This window comes from Ictalurus punctatus, chromosome 16 (genome assembly GCF_001660625.3).
Source record: "Ictalurus punctatus breed USDA103 chromosome 16, Coco_2.0, whole genome shotgun sequence".
NCBI classification, from domain to species: Eukaryota; Metazoa; Chordata; class Actinopteri; order Siluriformes; family Ictaluridae; genus Ictalurus; species Ictalurus punctatus.
The window spans coordinates 882,830-906,643 of record NC_030431.2 but is presented as its reverse complement, the minus strand read 5'-3'; the positions used below and the strand labels follow the sequence as shown (position 1 = coordinate 906,643).

At 41.6% G+C, this 23,814-nt stretch overlaps 1 protein-coding gene across 1 annotated transcript; it reads right to left on the bottom strand.

Moving 5' to 3' along the window:
* Positions 1 to 9,447: 9,447 nt before the first annotated feature.
* On the bottom strand, positions 9,448 to 23,313 carry zdhhc8a (zinc finger DHHC-type palmitoyltransferase 8a). The gene is made up of 10 exons (XM_017489865.3): positions 22,839 to 23,313; positions 14,486 to 14,607; positions 14,216 to 14,373; positions 12,929 to 13,101; positions 12,660 to 12,762; positions 12,419 to 12,510; positions 12,192 to 12,321; positions 11,706 to 11,820; positions 11,480 to 11,580; positions 9,448 to 10,391 (listed from the first exon to the last, which is right to left on the bottom strand). Exons 1-10 carry the CDS (start codon positions 22,940 to 22,942, stop codon positions 9,540 to 9,542), a joined length of 1,950 nt encoding a protein of 649 aa, XP_017345354.1. The 5' UTR covers positions 22,943 to 23,313; the 3' UTR covers positions 9,448 to 9,539.
* Between the last annotated feature and the right edge of the window lie 501 nt (positions 23,314 to 23,814).

The following is a 23,814-nucleotide window of genomic DNA, read 5'->3' as shown; positions in this document are numbered from 1 at the left end:
CCACTTATTTGGATTTTGCCCCCCCTATCTTTGCCACCCCATGCTTTGACATGTCATAAACTAAACGTTTTCAGACTTTGCTTAAAAAGAAAATAATAAAACCCTCTTTCATAGCCATAAAATAAGTTGTGAAAGTGGGTTAGGGGATGGGATTGTATCCTATAGTATCGAATAGCTCGACTCACTTGAACAGGTTTTGTTCAAAAGAATCAAATCACTAAAGTGAGTCGTAAGGAACATCATTAGTGTAAAAAGAAGGCAGTATCCGACACAGCTAATCAGAAAGGAGGCGTTTCCATGTTAGATACTGTATGCATGTGGAGCCAGCTCTCTTTCTCCAGAAAAGGAGTGAAGTAATGAGAGAAGGAGAGAGGGAAAGAAAGTGTGAGTGAGTGATGGAGGGAGAGAGAGATAGACAAAGGGAGCTCAGCTTAGCCTTACCAAACACACAAGAGTGAAGGACAGATAAAAGCAAGCCAGTCAAATCCACAGTCACACTCCAGCTAAGCCTCCTCAATCCATCACAGAGAAATACTGTCTACTAATTAAAGCGATACACAAGCCCCAGTTATAAGGTCCAAAAATGTATTAGTCTTTTCAGCTGAGATGCCAAGATGTTCTGCTCAACTGAATATATTGGACTTTTAAGGATGTGTGGAAGCAACACGATTGAGTTATCGTATAAATAAATATACCAGAGACAACAATCTATTTTTACAGTATCAAAGGTCTACCAACCCCACTTAAGGAAGAAAAATAAATAAATAAATAAATAAATAAATAGAAGTGTGACCGAAGTTACTTCAATAAACAGACAAAGGACGTTACAAACTTTGGCAAAGTTCTGCATTTCACCATGAAATTATATGATTTTATATTGATCTCATCACTGGTGTGCCTTTGGCATAATGCCGCCCCACTTGTATATCGTAGGATATATTGTACAATATTGTATATATGTGTCAATGCACAGTATTGCTTGATATCCAATCAGCTGAAGTGTCTGATGAACCACAAGACATTTCTTCTTTATGGCCCATTTGAACATCATCAGCTATTACTGCTGTGACCCTTTAACCTGGGTTATTTCTGGCGTTATACCACAGATCTCACAGGAAAGTTTCTCAAAGCAAGAACATGTTCCCAGAGCACAAAGATGCTGTCATTTCCTATATCCTTCTGATGGTGAATTACCTAGTCAGGTCAGCACACTGGAAATTCACTGAACAGTCGAAAATTAAACAGCAGTTTAATGTACGGGACTTGAAAACGACCACACTCTCGAAAGCCGTTTTAGGTTCTTTGTAACTAGACGCCCGGTTAGTGGGATAATTATACTTAATTAATATTGGGTGGCACATTGTCACAGTAGGTGGCATTGCTGACTCACAGCCTCAGGATCCCCTCTTTGATCCTGAGCTCATTACTGCATGAGTTCTTGCATGTTCTCCCCGTGTCTGCATGAGGTTTCTTCATGTCACTGGGTAGATCAGTGACTATACATTGCCTCTAGGTGTGAAGGAGTTTGTGAATGTGTGTGTGCATGGGGCAATGCATTGGACTGGCGTGTCATCCAGGGTGTATTCCCTGTTGCTCCCGGGATAGGCTTCAGATCCACTGCAACCCTGACGAGAGCAAAGTCAGTTAGTTAAGATGAATGAATGAACGAATAAATTAATGAACTTGTCACTATGAGTGCATCTCTGGGTCATTTTCCACTTTGGGTGACATTATACTTTGCCATCCATCCATTTTTCATACCGCTTATCCTAGACAGGGCATGGTGGCTTAGTGGTTAGCACATTTGACTCTCACCTCGAATTCCGCCTCCGCCCTGTGTGCATGGAGTTTGCATGTTCTCCCCCTGCTTTGGGGGTTTCCTCCGGGTACTCCGGTTAACTCCCGCAGTCCAAAGACATGCACTGTAGGCTGATTGGCGTTTCCAGATTGTCTGTAGTGTGCGAATGTGTGTGTGATTGGGCTAGCCACAGGTCCACGGTGTCCCCCGCCTTTCTTGGGATAGGCTCCAGGCTCCCTGCGACTCCCAAACACTTAGCACCATGCTTAGATTGGATCATTTGCAAGTTGTTTGTATAAATATAAAACTAAACGCTTACTCCGTAGGCAAGCATCAAAGACTTGATGTGAGCAGCTACGGGGTGCCAGTGGAGGGAGATGCAGAGGGGAGACGTGTGTGCTCGTTTAGGTTGATTGAAGACCAAACAGACTGCTGCTTTTTATTCATGCAACAGTTTAAGCTGGTAGATCAGCAGGCAGGGATCTGCTGCTGTCGAGCTGTTAGATGATGAGATGAGGCGTTGTGACTCTCTGACAGGTATGGTTTGATCTTATGTTCACCACAATCATCTCAGATAAGGTTCCTGGGTGAACTTTCATGTTAATAACCAAGCTTGTTTGTGTTGGTTTCCTCCGATGGATGTTCCTCGTACCCGAATATTGGATTAGCCTAAATAATGGTTTGCACATACATCCAAGCACATTTGCTTTCAAGACACCAGCCATAACCCTTTACTCATTCCTGAGAGACAAATTACCACCAACAGAATAATTCAGCCTGTAAATTAATTCTGTTCAAATGGTGATTAATCCTCCTCAAATGGCACATTCACATATGTTAAGTAAGCCACTTATCAAAATAGTAATTAAGATTATACACTGTGTCTGTCTCATTCCCTTTCTCTGCCTGTCTCCTTTTTCCCAAAATGCCTTCTTTTGTAATATTAAAATCCCTACAAGAGATATGTTCAAATTACTGAGAAAGAGAAGAGAACTACAGGGGGTAAGGTTAAAATAAACCAACCGACACTGAAAGGCGTAAACAGACACCCACGCTTAGAGTAATGGATCTATTACCATGGCAAATGTATTATGTTCCATTATTCGACACCTTTCTCTTTTATGTGATAATACCTTATTTATTAGCCTTCCAATTGGTGGGCCAGGGTGGCTCAGCTGGTGCCGTCCAATACAATCCTCTGCTTTTACCTCGAGCTCTTTTCTATTTTCTTTGAAGGGAAAAAAAACATTACATGCCATTACACCATCAGGAAATTTCCTTCAATATTCAGACAAATACACATTTGTCGTGCATCCTTTCCCCCCTTAGCATCACTAGACATTCATAAGCAGTCTATTCGGTAGCAATCCAATTTCATTATTAAATATGCTATATATCTTCACCTCAATTACTCGCAAAATAACACGAAGTGAAAAATCAAGCACATAAAGTTTTATTACCGCACTCTGAGAGAGAGAGAGAGAGATAGAGAGAGAGAGAAAGATTTAGCAAGGATCTTTAATTTTTAATAATTAAGCGTTCTTGGTACTCTATCTAGTACGAAAACCCCTCTGTTTTAGTGTTGGACATTTAACACAAAATTTAAGATTTCTTCTAGAAGGTACAAACTAAAGAAGCGATTTTGAAGTGAGCGATTCCACGTCCAAGTGTACAGCAGGATAGAAATAATATGATATCTAACACAGCTATAATGATGTATAATATACAACACACAGTTTCTCCAGCTTGAAATAAAACATGCATTCCAACGTTACAAAAATATAGTCAAAATGCAACTTGGCGTTATTGATGCTAGCTGGAATAGTACTGATGGTGCCTCTGGAGCCTAGATAAAATTTCCCCTTTCCCAACTGAGAACATTAATAAACATTTATGTTTTGCAGGTTTCCAGGGTTTGGGGTTCGAATCCTGCCTCTGCCGTGTGTGCACGGCGTTGCATGTTCTCAGGTACATCGGTTTCCTTCCCCAGTCCAAAGACATGCGTCGTAGGCCGACTGGCATTTCCAAACTGTCTGTAGTGTGTGAATGTTTGTGTAACTGTGATGGGTTGGCACCCACCCCATGTCCGCCTCCAAGTGCCCCGTGTTCCCTGGGATAGGCTCCAGGCTCCCCCACAACTCTGTGCAGGATAAACGGTATGGAAAATGGATGATGGATGGTTTGCAGATTTGCTCTTGGACCTAACGTAGTAGGAGCTGGTTTGTCCTTCAGTAAAGACTTTGTCACAAAGCGTGCCCCGGGTTCTTTGGTCGGTTTTAAAACCAGATTAGGCTGAAATGTGCTGTGCAAAAAATGTGTGTGCCGTCTGGTGTAAAAAATAATAAAATAATAATCCCTTTGAAATAACACTTTAACATGATGAATAACCAAGCGGTTGTCATGGCTGTGATTGAGAAAAACAAGTTGTCCTCGCAGAGTAGTTTCTAAAAATGGATTGCACAGCCGAGCGGGTCTTTTTAAAAAAAAATGTATTTAAATAATGAACAATGTTAGCACAGTACAGTAAAATTCCTAATCCAAAAACAGCTAATATGATCCAGGTTTTAATTATATGGCCTCCTTTAAAAAAATTAAATCCAAAAGGTTCATTTTGACCTGAACAGAGCACAGGGGTTAAGTCACGATCAAGGCCAAGTGGTTGAATCATAACAGTAAATGAGCTTCATCAGACTCCATCACAGAGAATAACAGGCTAAAGGCACTTGTTGAATAGTTTTCCCCTCAGGTGGTGTACCTCTGGATGAGTATCCCAGTGCAATCTTTATGATGAATAATGAATGGGGTAGATTCTCCCTGAATTGTGATTAATAATACATGTAAGACAATGTTCCCTGTAGAGGAGCTACCGGTGATGATGATTTATCTTCTTTTCTTTTTTTCCCCCCGTCAGCTGACGTTGTAGGAGGAATTTCATCATCAACGCCAAAGAATTAATTCATCCGGACAGCGATGACCCTGATGCTCTGGCAATTTAATTAGAGGGAGAAGGGGAATTGTGTGCGAGAGAGAAACTCTTGAACAAACATGTACTGATAAAATTGATACTTAAGGAATAAAAGACAGCGGGGCGTGCTGTAATAGGAAAATAATCAATGACGGGCTGGTGCGAAGTGGAGTTACTGTTACTACCTCAGAGCCGATCGATTTCCTACAACAGCCCCGAGGCTGTCCCGAGGTCCCGCATTCATTCCTCTGATGTCACACGTCATACTTTCTTAATCATTTATATTTAAATTTAACGTCGTGCAACATGGACAGGAAGCTATAAACATACAGACACAGTAATTCCCTCCCTTTTTCCTCTAACTAGAAGTTAATAAGACAACAAACAAACCACATGTTAGTGAGAAAATGGAAAAGTCCTGAAGATTTTACCACTTACCGACTGTTACAAAACACTCGCACTGGAGACTCCTTCCATACATGTTAAATAAACACATCCTGACGAGAATAAAAAACAAAAAACACTTTTTTTTCCTACAAGTTCAAGAACGTGTTTATCATTAGCTTTAGGTTATGTTGAGCATCTGCCACACACGTCCCTGCGAACGAGCTGTTACTATAGAAACAATAACACGTTAGAACACTAATATGTGCATCAATATAAACCTGCCTGAATTTGTCATGCAGCTGGAACTATTGTCATAACTGCTGTTTTATTAAAAATAGAAAACACATTATGACTAATAAAGAGCGCTCTTGCATAAAACCCGTTAAAAAAGAACGACGTTTGTTTAGTCGCTGCAGAGATGTTCTCTGGGAGATCTACACAAGATAGAAATGTCGACAAAATGATTTTGCTGACCTCAGTGTCTCACGGCTTTTACAGTGCGGTGAATAATTAAGCCAGCGTTGACCGTGTTCCCAAATCAGGGGAGAATCCCAAGTGAGTGCTTCCCAAATCAGTCCTTAAGAACTGCCAGCCAATTCCTGTATTTGGTCCCACTCCAACATTACCCCAAAACAGAAGAGCCAGTCACGTCAGCATTATCTGGTTTCGGTGTGTTGGGAATAAACGTGCGGATACTCGGCACAGCGTCCTTTAGGACTTGTCTGGAAACTTTTATGTAATAATTAAGACCACAGTAGAGTTATTAATTTTCAGCACAACCCCCTAACCACACAGCAAATTCTGCAGCGTTCAATGAACTCTCGCACTGTTCATTTGTGTCCAGCTGGAATGAGAGGAAACGCCGGAGGTGTTAATTCAGCTCTGTAGCTGTTAATTTATCACTGGGGGATTTGCTGTGCATGTGCAGCACGTGTGCGTTGAAATAACACTCCAACGTGGTCCGACAGCACCAGCAGTTAAAGGCACAGTGCCACCGTCATCTTCTATGTACCGAGCATGCTAACACTTCTCCAACCTCAGACTGCCCTGAGCTCCAGCAGTTCCCTTCATTATCATTCCACCACAGGCCTGGCGTTCACTCTATGCCTCACATCAGACCGGCTCCCCTAAAAAAAAAACCCGTCTCTTGAACGTGCAGATAACAGGCTGCGAGTGAGCCTGCTGCTTTTAATATTTGATCAAAGGCGGTTTAAGCAATGCTGTGCACTCTCCCGCCTCCCGACGTGTCTTAAGTGTTCGAATTGCTGTCGATCCAAAGCAACCTTTACCTCCTAATACCCTGCTGTCCTCATATTAGGGTGTCAGATTTCTTCACAACTTCTTTGTCTATATATCCTCATGTGTTCGGGACTCTTTTCCCAAACGGTTTTTATTACTGTACTAGACGAACCCAAGAATATTTTGGCCAAATCACATAACCAAATGTGAGACAACATGGGCTCTCTATGGAAGAACCTCTAATGTTAGAGCTGGAATGAAAGAAAACTGCTATTTTCAGTTTACGTAATCAATCGGTCCAATGCATAAACATTTCTGCTCAAAATAAGTGTATATTTATTTATCTATTAGTGTGTTTTCTTTACATTTTGCCATTGCCACAGCCCTTTTTGTAGCAGTCCAATAATTTTCGGATAATCCTATGCAGTCCTCATTTAGGGGACTAACTCTCCCTTATTACATGACTACAAAGTATAAATCAGGAAGGACAACCACGTGTTGAACCGCTGATCATGCTACATCACTGGGAAGTGTTACACACTCGGAGGAAAGTGCTATTTGCCCTCTTCTGCATACTTATGCTTATAGTTGCCTGCGATTAGCTAGTGTCTGCTCTCCAATCGAGAGAACATGCGCAGTTTTTGCTCTCGACTCCTGGCCATGGATGGCTGCTGTCTTTGGTCACAATGGCGCTAAAGACCAAGACCACCGATCTTGATTCACAACCAAAGAATTATCTTACAATGTGCGATTTTTGTGGGCAAAATCAGGCTGATAATCATAGAGTGTAAAGCTGTCAATACTGTATGTTTTGTGTTCTGTATGTTTTGAAGATTTCAGAACACCAGCTGACATAATTCCCAAATTCCCAGCTGACATAATTCCCAAATTCATTCCATATATGAAAGTTTCTCAATCCTGCTTGTGGTGCATTTTACACAGTTTAGTGTTTTCCGTGTTCCCACATTCGATTCATCTCATCAGCGAATTACCAAGTCTGAACTGGCTTCAACACAGAAACACTGCCTTCTATGACCTCATATAATATCTAGATTTATCCTATTGACCCCTTCCATTTAGTCCGTATATATATATATATATATATATATATATATACACACACACACACACACATACACACAGTATATGTATATATAACCAGTTATAACCAGACTCTAAAGGGCGACATCCCAGCGGTGTTTTTTCATTTGGTCAACACATCAAATTCAGCTCATAACAGACTTACTAATGAGTAAGTTACAGGGTAGTGGTATGCTAATGCTAAACTCTCCAGGACTGGAATGGGACACCTATGGCGTTAAATAACAAGAACTACGGCCACTTGATGACACTATAGCTCACCAGACCGTTACATTTTCTTTCTTTGATGGGGGGGGGGGGGGGGGGGGGGGATTCAAATGTAGCGCCTGGCTATAGACTAATTAGAGCTAGTCTTTTGATCACTGTGTACTCTGCTCCAGCTTCGCAGAGCGCTCTGTTTTGTCTTTGGATAGATTTTGGATTTCAGAGATGAAAGATGTACTGGGAAATTGCATCTGTGTATTTGCACATGCAAGGAAACAGACAATTTAAAGAAGGATAGTTTCTTGACAGCTAAGCCATGGTAAATAGCATTCAGACTGAATCATTTTAAAATCTACCAATGACAATTGAGCTGAGATAAGTATCTGTGGACTGTCAGACTATCATTTTAGTCTGTAACTGGCGCTTGCTGGAGAAACAGTGGGTCTTTGATATTATGCAGATGAACACCAAGCTCTATAATGACAAATACCACTGTAACATGTCAAAACCGCCTTTAAAAATGAGCGAACGTCTTCTTCGCAATCCTATCCTCCAACAGCTGGCAGCCCTTATCGCAAGATGATGGATCATCATTAGACATAATAGTAATAGATGGTATATGTGTAATCGAACAAAATATACATCAAGACTAATAATGAGCATTACGCTGTACTAAAGAGCATCACGCTTCCTAAGAGAACAAGTCATGATCAACGTTTACTTCCACGCATGAACAGAAGAGGGAGCTCTAACCACGCAAAGGCTAATTAACGATAAGCTAATAAAATATTGTCATGGACAGGATGAGCAGGTTGGTGTTTTTTTTTAATAGAAAAATAATGTAGAATTTTGTGAAAAGCTAAAATGCGGTGTAGCTACGTGGTGAAACAAGTAGCTTGGTACTTGGGGGGAAAAAATACACATTTTAGCAAATAGCTTAGCTACTTCAACGCTTCTAAATAATGTAGCTAGAGCAAGGAAAACACTCGAATGTTCAGGGTGACGGCTACAAACCGCTGACCTACACTGTATATAAAACTATAGCTAGTAATGTTCACGGAAGTTAGCTGATGAAGCTAGCTGACATTTTGACCTTCAAAATTCAAAACAAATTCTGCTCCTTCCTTCAGTTCCCTTCAAATCACGCTTCCAAACCACATGTATGTGCGCCGCCTCGACGCTAGTGCAAAAGCGAAAGCTTCCTGTACTGACAGGCAATACGTTTGACAGGCAATGACAAGAGATGCTTTTTTTTTTGTCCTGATTGTTTGGATGTTGCTAATCCACATTCATATTATCTCCTGTTTGCAGAGGCTGGGATGCCACAGAGACCAGGGTTTAATCTCCGAGTAGACATTTTATTGACAGCAATAAAAATGTGATAAGAATTTTGCCAAAATTTACAGAACGTGTTCCAACTTAACATTCATGGAGCGTTGCTTTAAAACAAAAAAGAAGCAAAAAAAAAAAAAACCCAAACAACAAATTACACTGAGCACACTTAACTACTAAAATGAATTCATGAATGCATGAAACTGTTCTCACTTCCTTTCAGAAGAGAACAAACAGCAACTGTTATATGTCTATCAATCAAGCTGATAAGGTTTTCTGCTAATGGGAAGTATTGGTAACGAATATCTATAATAAATCTGTAAATATATATATATATATATATATATATATATATATATATATATATATATATATATATATATATATATATATATATATATATATATATAGACATATTTTGGTGAATATTTGCATATGAAGTCAAACAATGATAAATGGGACATGATAAATACTGTACATGCTGTACACAGACTGGAGAATCAGGGACTCGTACTACGGACCGGAGTCTTTTCTCTCTGAGGTAGTGAAAGCCAGAGCTTTCTGAGCTGTGTAGGAGGAGCTGGGCATCGGGCAGGGAACAGACGAGGTTGAGTGCTGAGCAAGGCGCTCCAGAGAACTACAGGCCGAGGGCGAGAGTGAACGACTCTGGAGGGCCATGTTGGCATGCATGGACGAGCTGGAAGTCCTGGATGCCCGTCGAAGCGAGGAGGCATAGCCGTACGCTGCGCTGCTCATGAGGAACTCTCGAGAGCCATAGGCAGGTGGAGTGGGCCTCCGGGATGGCACGCTGCACCCACTGGGCGTATCGTAGACAGACATATCCTGAACGGGAAGCAAAGACGGCTGCTTTTCTCGCTCCTCCAATTCATGCCGTTCCTGGATAGAGCTCATGGCATGTTTGGGAAGGCTGTCATAGTGCACAGGAGACTGCCTGCTCATGCCAGTGAAACCCGGGCTGCAGGTACGGGAGGGTGCGTGCTGGGCATCTGCCGGGCACCTGACGGACAAACCTAGATCTAAGGGAAGGAAAGAAGGCAGGTAGCTCACTTTGAAATTCCCGCATTGTGCTGGGCTGAGGAGGCTGTCACAGGAGAGGCTGAGGATGCCCTGGGTGGAGGAAGATGCCACAGAATCAGGACACTGATGGCTTCGTCTGCAGTGGGCCTGTTTCAAAGTGAGCGCGCGGGAGTTCAGAATGAGTGTGTTCACGGGAAGTGTGCTGGACTGCATTGCCAGGTGGGTAGAGATGGGAGTCCGCTTCTCCATTTGCCACTTTCCAGATTCAAAAAAAGGATCCTGGGCAAACCCACTAATGTGGAGCTGGGGGTCCTTCGTACACTCCATCTAAATAAAGACGGAATTTATCAAGAAGACGTCGCAGTGATCAGGCCCAAATTTTTACTCGTGTCAAACTTGCATCAGTCTAGGACATTTATGATTCGTTTGGCCTCGAGCATCACTAAAAAACAACACTCGTCTCTACATAAATCTGTAACTTCTAGATTTAACGTATTATGTGATGTTTTGAACGCTTTACTTGACCAAACGTCACTGCCCCGTATATCCCAGTTGCACCAATCCTTTAATACGTTCGAACTCATCGTACAAAGTGAATGAGGGACGTTCATAGTCGATGGAGCTCAAAGTGAATGGGAGCAGAACGTGGTCTGTGCACGTCAATAATAAAGTGCGTGCATGAAATGCTTTAAAATCGAATTAAACTGGAAATGAACAAGGAACCAGGCGATGTGACGAAAAGAAAGAAATTGCCTTGAATTGGTAAAGGTCTCGCACTTGAAAACGTGAATCGATGGTGTCGGGATCGAAAATTACCCCAGGTGTTAAAAGGTTTAAAAGTGTTCCTTGGTTCTTTTCATTGTAGACCTTCATTATTTCTGTTTATGGAAATATGTTGAAATTTCTGTTTGATGCAGTCACACGTATGCAACAAATGCGGTAGGTAAGGATACGGTTAAAACCATTTACATTACACTTGGCTGACACTTTACCCAAAGTGACTGACACGTGGTACAGCTGAGCAGTTCAGGGTTAAGGACTTGCTTAATGACTAATGACTACAGTCTACCACTTCCCTGGCTGCTTGAACTTGTCTTTTAAGGCCTGGTCTTGAAGGGGACTTGGTCAAGGACCCAAAACTGGCAGACTGGCAGCAGCAGGATTTGAATTTACAAGCTACCAATCAGCTCAAAGCCTTAACCCCTGAGCTACCACTGCCCTGGATGCTGGATGCTGGAACAATCCTTCTGAGGCCTGGTCTTGAAGGGGACTCAATATTTTGCCTATCCTGGTCTTAAAAGTTCTTCCTCTCTTTCAGACGCAATCTTGGCTCAGTCTAGTCTTTTTTTTTTTTTTTTTTTTACACTTCCCTCAACCTGTTAGATTTCTTGAGTTCAGCCCCATTTTCCACTCACCTGCTCCCTGGGAACTTGATAATGCACTCTGGAAGACGACTCGACAGTCGGACCGATGGTGCTCTGGGCGGACGGAACTGCGGTTTTGCATTGGAAGCTCTCTAAAGCAGAAAAACACGTGTGTGACTTTCTATTATAACTCCAACTTGAAATTTACGTGTGCGTTCTGAAACACCGCCAGTGATTAATATAATATCAAGGGTGCAAAAGAGACAGGAATGTCCACCTTGCAACGTGCCCAGGTGGCTCTTGAGCAGAACTGGGTCGGGTTTGGGTGCGAGAGGAGGTGGTGTGTTCAGCTGTTTGCACTCGGGGACATCTCGTTCTCCTGAAGACCGACGCTAGCAGAGTACAGACACGGACCTATCCGTTATAAGTGTAGTAAATGGGCCTTCACGTCTACAGTTAAGGCACCATCACAGACACTGCGATATCTCTCTCGTGCAGTCACGGAGGAAGCAAAAGCAACCGGGCAGATGGTTAATGTCCGTGTCACGTTCACATGCCTTGATTAAAGTCTTTGAATAGGCTCTTCACGAGCTTATAAGGTATAATTTAAGAGGACAAAAAGAGAGGTGGTAAATATCTGTTAAATTAGGGGTTTCAATTCACACAGTTGCCCACTCATATTCCTAACGTGGCTCATTGGGTTACTCATGCTCGATTTCATTTTCGAATCGTACATTAAAATAGGATCGGGAACGTGTATTACCGTTACAGAAGTCATTTCAGTTTGGAACCCATTGTCTTCAACTTTTATGGGGGACATTTTCAGGGACTCTGGTGTTTGGAATGGTGGTTGTATACGGACAGTCTGCTTGTTTCCCACATCCCTGGTGTATCTGCCAGTGAAAAGAAGCAGAAAATGGACATTTACAGCATGGCACATGACCAAAGATGGACTGGACACTACAGAGCCACACGATGACAGTGTTGTACCTTGGAGCAATAGGACTACACAGAACAAACTCCACATTGCCGCAGCAGCCACGCGTAAAGGGATTTGCCCCTCCTTGGAACTTTCTAGTCACCTGTAACGAAGACTAATTAATTTTTAGTATCTCTGCATCAGTGGATTTCTGCCCAATATCTCGGTAAACCAGCCATTTCCCCGAGTCCAAACTATGATCTTAGGTTCTTATGGTTGTAGGTGAATGGTCACACATTTCCCTCATCTCACCTGTTCATTTGTGGTTCGTCCTGTTGCCACCAGGACCGTATGGAAGCATGCCAATCCCATCACGGGGATGAAGAAAAGGCCTGACGTGCTCATGATGGACAGGCTGACCCAGTGATGTCAAGGAGCAACTGGTGAAATGATCCAAACAGAACTAAACAGTTAAAGCAATGTGTTCATGCACGCGCACCGGCGCCGTTTGCTTAAATGTTCACTCGTCGCATTCCTGAAAAGAGATCGTTAACTGATGGAGCTGTACGGAGTCAGGATACGTGACGGTTGTACGTGGCTCCCACAGGGCTTCCAGGTGGTCCAGTACATACAGGAGACCCCCAGAGAAAATGGCCACCATGTGCATGCTGAGAGACAGCAGGAAGAGGAAGAAGAAACGGTAGTTCCTTCTCCCGATGCAGTTGTTCACCCAGGGGCAATGATGGTCAAAGTCCTGGGAACAATTTATTTAGCATGGTTGAGAATCCAATGTCATATCCAAGCATGAAACACTGAAAATGAAAGACAATTACAAAACACAGTCAAATTTCATGTTCATTGGATGCGGTCATAAAAGCGGAATTAGCATTATCATAATAATAATAATAATAATAATAATAATAATAATGCTAATTATTATGATAATGCTAATTGTATTTGCAATCAGTTTCTCACTTATTTTGCATTTCTAATGCATGCAAACAGCAGGCTGCTGTGAGGAATTTTAAGCAGCTGCAGTTTTCTCCTTCTTCTTCTTCTTCTTCTTTCCTGCGCACACACCGGCTAATGAACGGCACACAATTCATAACACTGGGTTGGTTTCCGAAACGCGGCTGACTGTGTGCAGATTGTATCTAAAAAAAGAACAACATGATAACGGCAAAGTGGCTTAACCTGCTTGTCTGACGCTCTCTTTCGTGCACATACAGTGCTTTGCATAAGTATTCACCCCCTCGAACTGTTCCACGTTTTTTGTCCTGTTACAACCTTACCTCCATGTCTAACTCCGTCTTCGCCCAGTCACCGAGTTTAGGTGGACAGCTTCCTCTAGGCAGAGTCGCCGTTATGCCGTACAGTATCCTTTTTCATTTTTAATAATGGATTTAAAATAAGGAAAGACAGAAAGGATGATTTATTTTTATTTTTTTCTAAAAACCCAGCTTGATACGTTCCCAGAACTTCGTCCAGGACTTTATTACCTTGGTCTTCATGATGCTGCTTGTTTAGGTGTGTTCTCTAACGATTACTGGGGCCTTCCAGAAGCAGGTGCATTTAAAGTACATCAACTGCAATTCATCCGAATAATAACGTGACGTGATGGTAAGTGGTTGCACCAGAACTAATTCAGGGGTTTCACACAATGGGGAGTACATACTTACGCAATCACAACTTTTACTATTCTCCCACTTTGATATTATTTGCTATTTTGTGTAGATTCATGACATACAAGTCCATTTTAGCTCAAGGTCATAACACAAAAAAATGTAGTTTAAAAAAGTATGCACAAAGGCTGTCCACACACACACACACACACACACACACACACACACACACACAGACTCACTCACCTCCACACAGTGGTCACACACACTACAGTGGGAGCAGCGAGGGGGCCTGTAAAAGTTGCAGGAGGCGCACCACTTCATCCGAAACTGGATTCCCCGGACCTCCACGTCCTTATAAAGCGGAGCACGGAGATCATCGTCCTTGTCCTCATCCTCGTTAGCTTCGAGAGAAACGGCAGCGATACAGTGAGTTTTCACCAAATAAATATCACGCATAACAGCCCGTTATTAATGCATGTTTTAATGTGATCTGGTAAACTGAATTTTCCTGACCCCTCGGCAGCACGCCGGCATCCGTGAACGTTGCCATGGTGAAGTTCGCCAGGACAAATAAGAACGTGATGCCGACGCACGGAGGGAAAGCAAGAGACACGTTCTCAGCGAGCCAAGGACACCTGCGAGACACGAGAAGAATGGATTCGTGCTTACAGTGACAGACAAGTATCCCTCGATGGCTACTTCGGTGCATCGTGACGAGGTGCGCAGCGGCATCATCTAGGAACGGTCACGAGCGCGCCGCTTAAATTTGAATCGGATGGAGCTTCTTTTGATCAGATGATGGTGAAATCTTTCTAGCCGTCTAATGCTTCGTCTGCCCTTAGTGCCTGGGGGTACAATATACGTTCAGGGTACGAAGATGAAAGTGTAGATAAAGATGAAAGTGTGGATGGAAGAAAAAAAACAGGATTAGATGAGGGGACGATTCGATGGCAGAAGGAAAGGTAATCACGAATCCACTCGACGACTGATGGTGCGGTAGATCAAATGCACACACTTAAAAAAAAATTTTTTTAAATAATAAAAAACAACAACAACATTGCGATTATATACAGCAGATCTACGTGTACCAGTTACAGAATGGAGGACAATGGGTTTTAATGGCAAACTGCACATCTAGGTTTAATTAATAACATCCTATAGCGTGAATAATCTGCTGCCAAGAGAACTATTTTAGTGCTATTTACTGAAGTAAAGTATTAACAGTCCCACTAAGATTGTGTGCCTCAATCTCACCTTGATACTGTAGACTTGTACCTAAGAAATGCTGCTGCAGTCGTAAACACAGTCCTGTGCTCATTCCAGGACTCGTATTCACGACATACTCACACTGAGCATACTTACAGCACACAAAGTACAATCTGACTGAATATCATACACCACTTTACGTTATAGAACACGTATAGTAATGATCATCAATCCCACTATCCGGCGTCGCCCCGAAGAGGACGGGTTCCGTTCTCGGCGCCGCTCATTTACTCATCATGGATCTAAATCTACATAAGGAATTCTGTAAGGCTGCTTCGTCAGGAAATCTACTCTTAAAAGTGCTATACAGATACAAGTGAACTGAGCTGGATTAAAGGATGGAATATGAGAAGCACGGTTTATTATTACGGGACACTCTCGGATCATCTCGACCCACAAAGCATCCGTTTAGTGACACGATCCACAGGGCGCGGCAGCTCCTTCGGTGTCCACCTTATTTATTTGCGGCTATGTGCGGGAATGGAGGTCAGAAGGTGGGGGGAGGGGAGGGGGTGTCGTAGGGGGGGGGGGGGGGGGGGTTTGGTAGAGAGTAAATAAATGTCTGCGCTGCACCAGCTGCATTTCCATAATCCCCAGATTACCGAATCGGGATCAGGGATCACACAGGAAGCCGCTTATCAGAGGCAACGTGCATGTGAAAAACATCAAGAATCACCAGTTTTTCTGTGAGAATGTAGTGGTATCCGATGATCGATATATCTTTAGAGAGAGAAAAAAAAAAACAGCAACTGAGAAATCAAAATTCCACATGAAACCGTTTACATCTCATCATCCACAAATTTTCATCCATTTTGGGAAGTTATTACTTTTTCTCCGTCCTTGTCCTCTGTGCTTGGATTTAGGTTCCTTTCGGCACCTGGGGGACGGCCGTAACGAGCCACCGGACCTCGTGAATCCTCATCGAGTCAGAAATCTGACTAATGCTGTTCATCGCTCGAGACTTTATTTATTATAGTGGAAAGTAAACAATGGCACAGGGCCAACAATTTCCCAGTGGCCTGAGAGCTTATTAAATCCTACTGAATTCTGTTTAATGTTAGTGCCATTTACGTACGGCTGAATCATTTCACTCAGGATGTGCTGTCAAGGCACTGCTGCTCACATACGTTGCCTGCGCCACTAAATAATTGTCTTTTTGCTTCTTCTTTTTTTTCCGCCCTAGTTGGACTATATATTTGCTCACTGGGATAGGCTCCAGGATTCCCCGTGACCCTGAAAAGGATGAAGCGGTGTAGAAGACGGATGGGTGGATGGACGGACTATACATTTCTTTTCCAGATACTGTTTTTATTTTGTTAAAGAAAGGCTGCATCATTCTTCATTAATATTCAGCAAAACGTTCCTTCTTATTTTCTAATTAAAGCAGCTGTTACTGTATGAACACATAACACACGTGAGCCTAATTAACCACGTCACAGCACGTGAAAAATGTTATATTATTTGATTATTTAACGTTTTAGTTTCTAAAACAGAATTGGAAAAAAAAAAAAAAATGATTTTGTCATCAAGCGTGAACTTGATCAAATTGTGTAGTACATGAATAAAATAACTTATTAGTCGTGGACTACGTATTTTTTAGGGTTTTATTTTCTCACTTGTTGTTTTCTGTCGTTCCTGCTGCTTTCAGGTCCTCCTGAAACTCTTTTCCAGTGACTGCTGGCTTCTGTCTCACCTTCTTGATCCACATGATGTAAAAGAACACGTGATTCATCAGACCAGGAAACCTTCTTACATCGCTCTGTCGCTCTGTGGTCCAGTTCTGATGCGCACGTGACCATTGTAGGCGCTTTTGACAGTGGACAGGGGGTCAGCATGGGCGCTCTGCAGATACGCAGCCCCATACACAAGCTGAGATGCTCTGTGTGTTCCGACTCCTTTCTATCAGGGCCAGCATTAACTTCTCCACCAGTTTGTGCTACAGTAGATCTTCTGTGGGATCGGACCAGACGGATTAGTCTTCGCTCCCTACGCGTATCAATGAGCCTTGGGCGCACATGACCCCGTCGCCGGTTCGCCGGTTCTCCTTCCTTGGACCACTTTTGGTGGATACGAACCACTGCATACCGGGAACACCCCACAACACAGCCGTTTTGGACATGCTCTGACCCAGACGTCTAGACATCACAATCCGGCCCTTGTCAAAGTCTCTCAGATCCTTACACTCGCCCATTTTTCCTCCTTCCAACACGTCAACTTCAAGAACCGACTGCTCACTCACTGCGTCATAAATCAACCCCACGCCTTGACAGGTGCCGCTGTAACGAGATAATCAACGTTCTTCACGTCACCCGTCAGTGGTTTTAACGTTGTGACTGATCGGTGTACATCTTTAATATTATGCATTAAATAATGTCTGAATACGTATTTACCCTCACTGTATATTAATGCAGGGACTAATAATGCACGTTATTCACATTAAAAGACAAATCACAAGTGCAAAGCCTAGTTCCCTTTAAGAACTTGTAAGGATTACTCTGGATGCCTCCACAAGACTGGACCAACATTGATTTCTGACCATCTGGATAGCAAAGAGAGTTTATTATGTGCAGCGTGTCCTGACGAGATTCAACTCCTAATGAAACAGCCGAGCAGCTTTAAATCTAAGCTTCCTTCAGTGTCCGAGTGCAAGCCTGAGCCTTGTGCTACATGCATTTATATCTATTCATTCGCCAAATTCCGATGGCAGTAGACTTTGATCCCGTGTGAATTCAAAGCGAAGCTGAATTCAAAGGAAGCATCGAGCTGAAATGATGAAGGTTAAGGGTGTTGCTCAAGGGCAGTAACTATATTTACACATCACGGAAATCAGACAACTGAAGGGGTGGATTTCTGGGATGAGTTGTAGTATTCTGAAAAATAAATAAATAAATAAATAAATAAAATAAAATAATAAATCCAGCAATGTCTTTCTAAATACAAATTAAAAAAAAAAATACAGCTAATGTTTAACTCCTTCAACTCTCAGCTTATTTAGTTAATTATCTTAAAACATAACATTAAACCCACAGCAATAACAGTGAAACGAATCGGATATCACGGGAGTAAGGAGCAGAGCCGAAGACCTGCTGACGGCTCGTAAGAGTTTAAAAGGTTAATCGTTTGCATAGTGGCTAATAAATATACACACTAACTAATAAACGAGACTTCAGGAAGATGCATGTATCTGTCTCAAAGGCAGGAGGTCTGGTAAGGACAACTGCACTTCCAACCAAAAACGCAACATTAATCCTCCATAAAGAGGAGTGATGGTGGCACGCACACACTGAGCAGATGGACTCCAGTGCTCTCAGTAGTTGAATTAACATAGCCACTTAACAATCCATCTCAATGGCAAGCTCACAAGATTAATATAATAAATGGGTGTGTTAAAAGGTTGCTTGATAACAGCTTGGCGCTGCAGACTGAAAAAGCGCTGTGTACTACAGTAATGATGTGCCACGCCGCAATGGTGCAGGTTGGTTTTTTTTGTTTTTAAGGCCGTCATAAAACATGAAAAAACAAAAGGTTTCTATTTATATCGCTCTGCCATCCGAAGCGATACGAATAGGGAATAATAATATTCAAGAGTCAGAGAAGTCCTCCTTGATTGACTCGGACTATGATCTTTTCAGAAGGAATCCTCTAGATTTCAACCGTACGTTATTCATCAGCCGACGTCTTTGTTTCAGTAGAAAATGTAACGTTACAGAAGAATAAAAACACGTTCTGATTTCCATCGTCGTTATACTGCTCTCTGTCTATAAGAAACACTGCTTTCTGCAGGTTCTTTCAAATATTGACGATTTCTGGCGTTACTCAGATGGACTCTTACTGTAAAAGCACATTTCTGCCGAGCTCCACTTCAGGCTTGAATTTCGGTTATTTTATTTACAGGCCCCGAACGGCCTTTATTTATTTATTTATTTATTTTCCCTGAGAGGAAAGGACAATAAGTATTTTCTTGCTGCTTCTTTCCAGAGAGGGCTGTGCATCAGAATCAAGAACTCTCCTGCGTAACACTGTTTTTCTACTTTTAGCCACTGAATACATCAGTTCCAGGAACCATCATCGTTTCAGTCACTTTCTGTGACTCGTTTTGTGCTGGACCCACACGGATACCCTGGAGATTTGGACTTTATACCCAAGTGATTCTGTAGATTTACCCAAGAACTGCTGCTGTAATCATCGACTGTCCTCTTGCTCATCCCAGGACTCCAATTCACAATCTGGTCATACAGCCAGCCTTTAAAACACGTAGTATTTGTTGATTTTGGAGTTTACCGTTGTAGAAGAGTAACTATTTATATATTTACTATCCAGTGTTGGGATTTTTGGGTCTGGTTTCTTCCTTATGTCTTCTCGGGGAGTTTTTCCTTCCTTGCCACTGCACGTTAGGGATCTAGCTCGAACACATCTGGATTTCTGTGAGGCTGCTGCGAGAGAAACAGTCCATACAGAATTTCGCGGAGGGTTTTTTTTGTTTGTTTGTGCGTGTGTGTGATTGTTGCGGTTAAAGATGCTCGAAATCGCTGTGGCTTTTTTCAAAAATTGCGATGCAATTTGCCGATTTATTGTTGTTGTTTTTTTGTGGAAAACTACTGGAAATTGTTTCGCGCGGTCCATCACAGTGACGTTTTTTGGTAAATGAGATCTTCTGGCTGTACTCACGTTCAACGCACGTAAATCGAAGAGGGCTTTGGCTGAATGAGCGTTGTGATGACGTCACATGGCGTGTTGTGATGATGTCGCATGAAGCGTCTTGGCCAAATCTGCGGTCATTTAAAAAAAAAAATGGCAAGCCCTTGTGAATATTGTGGCGTTTCCCTGGTTTTGCATTCATTTCTGCGATCATGAAAATGGCAAAATCCAGGACGGACTGAATAAACCTGAATTGAATTGAACTGTACGGATTTTTTTTTTAGGAATCTGCCCAGGTTAACTTCAGTGCGAAAAATACATTTCAAAATATATTTGTTTGAACGACGATCCTCGCCTGTTCCACAGTATTTCTTCCGAGATTATTGTAAGTTTTAGAAATGTTTCAGAATATGGATTTTTCCATATTTAATACATCATAATCGAATTCAAATTCAACCTCGGGAACCGACCATGAAACGTATCGTGATAAATCTTTTTCCATTCTGCTGTTATACATCAACAGCATAATTACTTCATTGAACACACCCAAGCCTATAAAGACTATTTATTCTCTAAATGAAGCACTGTATCTAACACTAATTAGAGTGATGTGGAATCTAAAGTGATGTATGACCCTCTTCTCTCGTCCGAAGTCCCAGGGATTATTCATGCGAGAGGAAAAAAATTTGCATCGAGGTTAATACCCGATGCCTACTGCTCCAGGATACACGCAATTTGTTTGAATTAAAACACCCCTACATGCTCGTCACTTTTTATTATTACAACTTTTATGTGCACATCATAAACCACAGCTGCGGGAACAGCGGACGATCCGAGATCACCTTGTCCGTTTGACTCACTTAATTTTGTTTTAATGAAGATATAAAACTTGTAGCTTCTTCAGTACGGAGATTACGTTCGGGTTATTTTGACCTGAGAGGTGAAATAAAACTGTCGGGGCTCTTTTTCTAGGGACTTTATACCGTTAGGAATTAAGTAAGGAATAAAACACTTGCCTCGGACATGCCGTCGTAGAAAATAATCAACAACGACGTGGCGCAACACTGAGTATCGGATCGGTGATATCTCCAATTTATAGTCATGTTTAATGTTGTGGAACGTCCGCAAAACAAGTTCCTGTTATCACTTACGTTATAGCGACTATAAAGAATCATTCCCTCAACAGCTTCTTCTTCTTCTTCTCTCTCTCTTAAACGTAATAAGACTTAATGCAGCGATGCACAAAGTCCTCCGACTTTCCCGTTCCGGAAGACTTCAGATTACGGCTTTACCTCTGACAGGTACAAAGCACTGTGACTGGAGACTCCTTCACAGACAACTACCGAGATGATATCGATGATGGTTTTAAAATCTGTTCACGTGCAGTGCGAAACCCCTTTATACGCTGTTAGTGTAGAAACGATAACTACATCAACGTATACAATATAAACCGTTAAGTCGCAACTACTGTCCGAACCGCTGTTATAGAAAATGAATCAACACCTTCTGACCAATCAGAATTGAGAATTCTACGGTGCTGTAGCGTATGTGACATGTTTTCAAATATGTTTAACAATACTATCGAGTATGAAAGATACGATCTCCACAGAGATCTAAACCCTCGTACACATCGGACAGCACCGCATGCAAATCTTAATCCCCAACGTCCCATCTGCTGGAGCCAGCAGACGTTTCAATAAATCGGGCGACGATGAACCCAAACTGGGACAAACATGGCGGTAAAGGTCACAGAGCAAATGCTGCTTTATCCTGTCCTTCTTACTCACACAGCATCAGTTAAAAGCCACAGTGTGAATTAAAAGTCAGTGCATGGGTTTCTATTTAGTATTGCAGTAAGAGCACCGAGTTCAGCGCAAAACGTTGTGACATGCATTCTGTGAAACGCCCCGCACCGGCAGATCTGCTAGAAAAACTGATCCTTTTAGCTGGATATAATCGGGTCCAGGCTGTAGTACACTGCCCCAGTTTCTGCAGCGCAGACTGCCTGTGAATACACATCAGCACCTGAGGACAGATCTGCATACAGTAATGAATCAACATCTGCGTTTCAATCATACTGAAATGCAGTGTGTAATCGTATCTACTGAATAATAGAGTTTATGCGAACTGCCCCAAAACTAATGCTTCATTAGACTAACGTCATCACAGAGTGAGAGACGTTTACGTGCCCTATATCTGCCCCATAGGAGACGCTCCAGACTGATTAACTGGATTAGATGAAGGTTTTTTTCCATTCATAGATTAAGAAAAAACAGTTTAACCACACAAAAAAAACTTCAGTTATAGTTGGTTACATTTATATAGTGCTTTTCTAGACACTCAAAGCACTTTACAATGTATGTGTTTATATAAAAATATAAGAAATCTAACCTTTATTCTTTTTTTTTTTTTTGCCTCGGTTACCCAGTGTGCTAATAATTCTGGAGCCAACTACATCATGTTACATTACTATTGCAATGGGTCATAACCCAGGGTCTTAACCATTTATTATTATTATTATATGGAAAAGTAATATATTGCTGTAATCGTTAATATTATATTATCTTATTTACTGACCACTTGAATTAAATGGCATTCATTTAAAGCTCAATAACTGAAAAACAAGCATACATAATGTCAGCTTGAATCTTAATTTTTGATTAAATAAGGAGAGGTGTAAAGTTTTGTGAATGCAATGTTCAGGAATAAAATCTTTAATAGCCCTAAAAATAAATAAATAAATAAGTAAGTAAATAAATATATGAATCAGTGCAAGTTAGTTGTAGTGTTTCACTGGTTAAGACTTGTACATTTTTACTGGTACTTTACTGGTAACCGGTGCAAGGAAAAGAGTGTAAAATGTACAGTAAGTGTTTCACAGTGTACACACAATGCACAGTGTATAACAGCTGTATATAATGTGATGTAGGACAGCATGGTGTCCACAGCTGCACTGACTCACGTGAAGGTGAAGAAGAGGGTGGAGATCACCAGCAGCAGAATGACGGTGATGGACACGGGGATGTAGGCGCCCGCTTTCACGCGCTCTCCGCTCCCGGTGGCCATTTCCGCTCTTTCCACACACTTCAGCCTCTCAGTCCCAAAAACACAACATATTTCCAACAAACAATACAGAAGCTTTTTTTTATTTTTATTTTTTAAATAACCCTTTTAAAGTCTCTAAAACCAGTGAGAGAAGGTAAAGAATTTGCTCATTGCTTCTCCTCGTCCTGAGAACTCAATTTAATTTGGCGCTACAGCTAAAAAGTACAAACGATTCACAAGCGAATCGGTTCTTAATGAACGACTCTTTTAAATTTCCTCGAGTGAAGCGATTCGAGGACTCGAACGAATTAACACTAACGACGCACAGTTTTGACGTTTAGTCGATTCGCATCTCAGGATAACTTGTTTTTTCGGGGGGGGGGGGGGGGGGGTATTAAAAAAAATGTAAACCAACAAATAATGAACACGTACAATTTAGAAACCGCTTCTAAATGAATCAAATGCCACGCAATCTGATTCACTTACAGAATAGAATCATTAGTGTTCTAGAGGCGGAGCAAAGAGGCCTGCATCATCATATTACACACACTTTCCTTTTAATATTTGGTTTTAAAAAATGAAAATATTTATTTTCTTGAGTATGGAGGCATCTCTATAGAATGCTAGAATGCATAAAGATAAATATAAATGGAGATAATACATACATACATATACACACACATTATATATATACTGTACTGACAACTGTTGTATTGTTTTATAGTTGTGAATGTATTAAATTTCTAATGTAGGCTTATTGATTATTATTATTAAGAAACGTAGGTTATTTACATTTTAAGACACTAGATATACAAAACAGTTTCCACAGGTTAATTTTTCCAAACACCATATGACAATATGAAACTATATTTAAAATATCATTTTAAAAGAAT

Excerpts from the sequence above, each read along its gene's own strand:
- zdhhc8a (XM_017489865.3), bottom strand. The coding sequence starts at position 22,942 with ATGGCCACCGGGAGCGGAGAGCGCGTGAAAGCGGGCGCCTACATCCCC. Across the intron at positions 14,374-14,485 it reads TGCCGGCGTGCTGCCGAGGG|CTAACGAGGATGAGGACAAG; the intron begins GTCAGGAAAATT and ends TTTCTCTCGAAG. Across the intron at positions 11,821-12,191 it reads CTGAAATGACTTCTGTAACG|CGTCGGTCTTCAGGAGAACG; the intron begins GTAATACACGTT and ends GTACTCTGCTAG.